Source organism: Lygodium microphyllum, chromosome 15, assembly GCF_053477565.2.
Source record: "Lygodium microphyllum isolate KBCC chromosome 15, Lygodium_microphyllum_v1.1.10, whole genome shotgun sequence".
In the NCBI taxonomy this organism is placed as follows: domain Eukaryota; kingdom Viridiplantae; phylum Streptophyta; class Polypodiopsida; order Schizaeales; family Lygodiaceae; genus Lygodium; species Lygodium microphyllum.
The window spans coordinates 132,189,054-132,195,159 of NC_141149.1; the positions used below are offsets into that span (position 1 = coordinate 132,189,054).

At 41.7% G+C, this 6,106-nt stretch overlaps 1 protein-coding gene across 1 annotated transcript; it reads right to left on the reverse strand.

Moving 5' to 3' along the window:
- Nucleotides 1-3,901: 3,901 nt before the first annotated feature.
- On the reverse strand, nucleotides 3,902-5,892 carry LOC148025082 (uncharacterized). Its single transcript, XM_087693800.1, has one exon. It carries the CDS (start codon nucleotides 5,786-5,788, stop codon nucleotides 4,463-4,465), a length of 1,326 nt encoding a protein of 441 aa, XP_087549926.1. The 5' UTR covers nucleotides 5,789-5,892; the 3' UTR covers nucleotides 3,902-4,462.
- Between the last annotated feature and the right edge of the window lie 214 nt (nucleotides 5,893-6,106).

Below are 6,106 nucleotides of genomic sequence, written 5' to 3' on the forward strand. Positions count from 1 at the left end.
TGGACACAGGTGGGAGAGGACCCATCTTAGGCATACCCCAGGGGGATATGCCTATCTTGTCGATGATAGATCCAGAGCCACCATCATGAATGATGAGGGGAGGAGGGTGATGGCTCGCATGAGAGAGTTGTGCCAACAAGTTTTTCGGCACAACGTCTTAGATAATTGGAAAAATATACCGAAGGGGAGCAAGGACTACATATTAGCATCCTTGCATGAGGAGTTTCCGGTTCTAGCCTCAGCAGATAGATTTTCTATGGGCTGGATAATGGACTGCATGCGTGCATATATGTCACACAGACAATCGGATGCACTCAAGGCACTCAAGAGTGGGGCTGCAAAGCCCGAGTGGCTAGATGCGGACAACTAGCGCCGACTGAGGAAGGATGCTATAGATTCTCGAAGACGTTGGAGTCAGCAGCACGAGGCGGGGAGGGCACAACTAGAGGCCGGAGTGGTCCATTATCTTGGGAGTGGCTGCCACCACAGGATATATCTAGAGGACTTTGTAAGTTTTATTTTGTTTTGCTAGCTTATTTTTTTGCAATATCATTTGTACTGACAATCATGTTTCTAACAGTTAGTATTTTGTTTTCTTTACAGCACTCCATTGCAAATCACGATCCTATCGGCCTTGAGACTTGATATGCAAAGAGGCACAGTCTCACTGCATTGATCGACCGATTGTATAGACGCAGTGGCCCTGTAAGTCACTCATCTTTCTTGTCCCTAGTTACCATGTTTAATTAGAATGCATTATTGTATGGTGCAATGATGTGTTGTTGTTTCTTTTTTTGCAAAGTCCATTTGATGCTCCTTTGCAGCGGGATGAGCTTTCGGATGGCGAGGATATATAGCTCACCCTTGGATCCCTGGAGCTCACACACCTTTCTTTTTTGGTCGTCTGATCTGTGTAGACATTTTCTTCTATATAGTAGTGATATCTTGTCATGATTATACCAGTCGCTTTCATTATGCGATCATATATTTATTTCATGTATCAGTATTATGATTTCAGTATACTTTGTTTTTGTTTACACGAGCATTATACACAGTGCAAAAACTATTTTGTATGGCCCAAATAAAGCACACAAAAAAAATTCCCTGTTACCGTCGCTATTAACATTACAAATTTACTGCACACGTCGTTATTGGTGTTGTTATTAGCGTTGCAGAGCGTCGGTATCAACGTCGTTATTTGCATCGGTATCAGATGCGACACTTATATCGATGCAAATAACGATGCTGATACCGACTATTCTATGGCGTCGCCAATAACGACGCTTTTTGCGACTACGGGGGCAAATTTTGTTATTTACATTTTCATTGCTTTTAACGTCGGTATAAGGCCTATATCTTGTAGTGCATGCATATTCCTTAACATCCTGACTAATGAATTTGATGCATTTCATATCTTAATTGCAAAGCATATACATTGATCATTTACCTTTGATGTTTGTTTCTATTGATAAGATAGATGACTAGCTTTTACCTTATTGTCTTCCTTAAAGTGATGTGGTTTAAGACTGGTACAACTTCTTAATTTGTAAAGGCATCTTGTATCTTAACACATTGTAATACAAAAATATTTATTGGTTTGTTCTAAGTCCACCTTTTTTAATGTGTTCTATCCTTCTATAAACTTATTCAAAGGTTGCTAAAAAATACACATGTGACTTTGTGGTGATTAAAGCTTATATAGATAAATATTTTTTTGGCAAATTGTTATTAATAATGCATGTCGATGGTGAATAAATCTAAACGGGCATTTTTTCCAGCATGATTTATTTACATGAAAACTATCTTAGCATGGGAATTGAGTAATTATCTCTCTTGCTTTACTTGTTGATGCATAGGTTTTTTAATTTAAACATTTAACTATGTTATAGTATATATTAATTTTATGGTAAGGAACCTTGCTTGCTACATTACCTTCAATAGGAACTAAATTAAGGTTTCTTGAGTTTAGGTCCCCTCTTGATATCCTCCTTTCAAAGTGTTTGGATACCTTACCTCTAATTTTTTATTACATAATTCATTTATTACTATAAAAATCCCTCTAGAACCACGCTTTTAGAATCTCCTTTAGTTTGTGATAATGTATAGCTCCTGGCTCTAAACTTATAAGACTCTCCTAATGTTTTCATTGAAATAAATAGCATACTTACTTTTATATAAAAAACTAAGTCTCACCCATATCTAACCATAGTAACCCCAAATTACCAAGGGCATAATCCCTTATTATTCTTCTCTCCCACTACATGAATAGCTTTCAGACCTTTGGGAAACATCCCCGTGCTTTATTGCACACACTACTCAGCATGAAAGCTTTTGCTAAGGAGATTAGCATTATGGACAACCTTTGGCCAACCCATCCGACCCCTAAAGCACCCCAGTGGTTTTTTCTAAATTTGGGGTTTCCTAGTCAGCTTTGTTTTTTTTTCTAATTATTCAAATAGGTATGAAGGCCTATATAAGCCAAGCGCTGGCCTTGAAACCTTTCATATCATCATAGTCCGCCTTTCACCTGCTCTTCTTTACTCTTTGCAAGCATGGACTAGCTCATTGAGTAGTACCATGGACATGAACAAGGTAATCTTGTTCTAATGCGTGACTAGGATAGCAACTGGATAGCAATTGGATGCTACTATCAACACGGCCTGCAATTCATGTTTGATTATCGAGTACTCGCTAATAACCTACCTATTCGTTTTTAAAGGTAACAAGTGGCATCTTTCCCTTTCAAACAATATTAGTGAGTTTGGGAATCTTCCAATTCCCATTTTTTGAATACTAAAAAGGTGGCACCCGGATAACATGCCCATCAGTTTCTCAAAACCATATGATGTGACCTATCATTGGAAAGCACTTGAAAAATGGAATCTATTGAGCTATAGAGTGCTCAATTTGGAGTTAGAGTGTTCAAGTTATGACAAATCCAAATATTTGACCATGTGTCCCAAACTTATGGGAAATTCCCATATTCCCCAATATGGTGTTAGCTGCTGCTGCTTATTTCTTTGCTTATTTTCATCTTGCTCCTTTTGAACCTTTGAGATAATCCTTGCTTCTTGGCTAGTGGTTGGCATTCCAATGTTCCTATACAATGCAACTAATTGGAAAATAATAGTTACTTATGTTGTTATAGTATTAAGTTTTAATTCTTTGTTGAAACACATACACACATACTTGTGCACATGTGTACACACACACACACACACTCTCTCTCTCTCTCTCTCTCTCTCTCTCTCTCTCTCTCTCTCTCTCTCTCTCTCTCTCTCTCTCTCTCTCTCTCTCTCTCTCTCTACTTATCCATGTTGTTTCTCTATACACTTACACTCATACACTCATATCCATTACCATAACATTGTTCTCTCCACATACACACACACTTGTCTGGCTCTTTAAATTACACATATATCATTGTATGTGCTTCTTACTCCTTTGCTCCAATTCCTTTATAGTGCATGCCTAAGGAGGCTAAAGACATGTAACAAGGTCCTTATGAGTTTGCCTCAAATTTTCAACCCACTAGTAGTTGCTACTATGAGTTAGACTTCCTCAATCGTAGTCCCTAAAAATTGTTACTATAACTTAGATTGGTATTTTAAAATACTTTAGTATTGTGGGTGGTATTTCATTAAAAGTCCCTTTCTTGCCCACAACTAATTTATATAAATGACATTCAAGAAAGTTCAATATCGACATGGCACCAATACAAAATGTTTGGACTTTTTTTCTTTACAAAAGGAATTTATTCTTTTGAGAAAAGATGTCATGACACCAATACAAAATATTTGGACTTTTTTTTTCTTTACAAAAGGAATTTATTCTTTTGAGAAAAGATGTCATGGCACCAATACAAAATATTTGGACTTTTTTCTTTACAAAATGAATTTATTATTCTGAGAAAATATACTCCACACTACCTCTAAGGCCTTTCAAGAGGCAAGCTAAAAAGTCACTTTCTTATAGCTTATAAGACTTTCTCCAAGGCTCTATGTTCTACCCATAGAAGACGTAAATAGATGTGAGTGATTAACATCTCTACTTTTGAAATATTGAAAAAGTTGCATGTGTTGCATCTCTTCTCTATCATAAGCCTATGAAACCGATTGTTTTGAGCGATCCCATGAGTGATCCAAGGTTGCCCAAGTTGGAAATATGGAAACATCATTGGAAGAGCTACGACGAATAGTTTTATGCAATGGACAATAGTTATGCCATATTAAGTCACTAGAAAGCAAATGATCTTGATGATAATTAAACAATAAAAGGTTTTCATCTGGTAAGTCGAGATCTAAACATGTTGTAGATTGTGTTCTGTCCATGGAAATCCTTAAGATTTCATGGCCATAGGGAACATGAGCAACTATGAGTAACTAACCTAGATAAAGGATATTGTAGGTGGATTTAGTAGCACCAAATTCCTATTCAATCACAAACATAGGAGGTCAGAAGCCTAGTCAAGATTAGTGATGAAGGATTGGAAGCAATTGGCAATAAGGGAGATGTCGGTGGAGGCGAAGGTTGAGCAAGGTCCGAGGGTGCTCGTACCGACAAAGTTGTAGGCATAGCAAAGGGCAGCGGCCATGATATCAGCCCATGGAAGACGAGTGAGGCAATTCTGGGGGGTCAACTGTTGAGTATTCAAACCACCATTAACAGAAGTACTGTCGGTTCTTTGCGGCTTATGGGGTCCTCTTGGCTTAAGAAGATTGGTTGTGGGGGCGCTAGGGGGCATGCTGGGAGTGTAAGGCCCAACATTAAGCTGGTGGTTGTTGCTGTCATTGATCAAGGCCTTGGCAAATGGTTGAAGGATGTGGGAGTCGGGCTTTTCAAGGGCGACACTATAGTAGCAGGTGGTATTAAGCGAGCTGGAAGAGCTGGTGAAGAGGGGGCCTTTCAAGACAAACTGAGCAGGGGTGGAGTCGGTAGATGGACCTCCTTGCCAGGAAGAGAGGATGGTTTGGGAAGGGCTATAATCGACGAGGGAGGCCTTGATCCAAGTGAGGGAAGGGTCGGAGGGGTCTCGGTCGACGGAATCGAATCGGATTTTCCAGTGGCGGCTGGCCAGGTCACCAGCGGGGATGGTATAGTAAGAATTATCCGGGAACTGATCGAGTTGGGCTGCGCCGGCGCCATGGGGGGCGGGGATCCAGGCGTGGTTGAAGCTCTGAGCGATGGAGAGGAGCTCCTGCGCGTCCTTACAAGGGATGCCGAGACCAAGCTGGGATGTCGTACTGTGACGACGATGAATATTATGGTGATCGTGGCCGTCGACGGGGACGAGGCAGCCCTCTGAGAGGCAATGCAGGAGGCCGTCCCAGCTCCAGACGGGGATGGTTCCGTTATCAGTACTACGGGTATGTGATGATACGGAGCTGGGGGAGATGGCCGAGCTGGTATAATGAGTGCTGTTGTATGTTGATACGGAGGACGTGGCGGAACGGGAGGAGGAAGCGGCATAAGCCGCGCTGCCAGCCGCCGCGCACTTGCGAGAGCTGTGGTTCCAGAGAGTGTTGGGCGGGCACAGAAGGCGCGCCCCGCGCAGGCCCCCTTCCCAGCACACCCAGAAGTAGTCTCGGCTGCTCGGGTCGGAGTACAAGCCATCCGCCTTACTGTGACAGAAGGTGGTCGTCTTATAATAATTAGGGCTACTGGCACTGCCTCCGTGATTCGTATTCTTGGCTATGGCGGAGCGATCCGCCACCATCATCATCATGCATGCTTGTATTAAGATAACGGCCGGCCACATTAACAGACCTCCAGCACGAAAGGAAGCCATTTTGCTAGCTTGCGCTGTCAAGAGCTCGGGGACGTATCAAACAGAAAAGAAAGACGAGAATGGCTGAGTTTGCAGATGTATGAAGCCGAAAAGAAGAAGATGAGAATTGCTGATACGTTGATGGGGTTGTCCATGTGCTTCCTTATGTAGATAGTGCGACGTAGGGATAACAGCTGCCCTCGTAAGAGCGGGCGTCTCACATGACCCTGTGAATTTCGCGCTCCCGCTCCCTTAAACGTTCACTCACGGGCGAGGGTTTCTTCCCTTCATACTACACGCCTACATACACTTTTACTACAAGACCCCTTCACGTTCTCA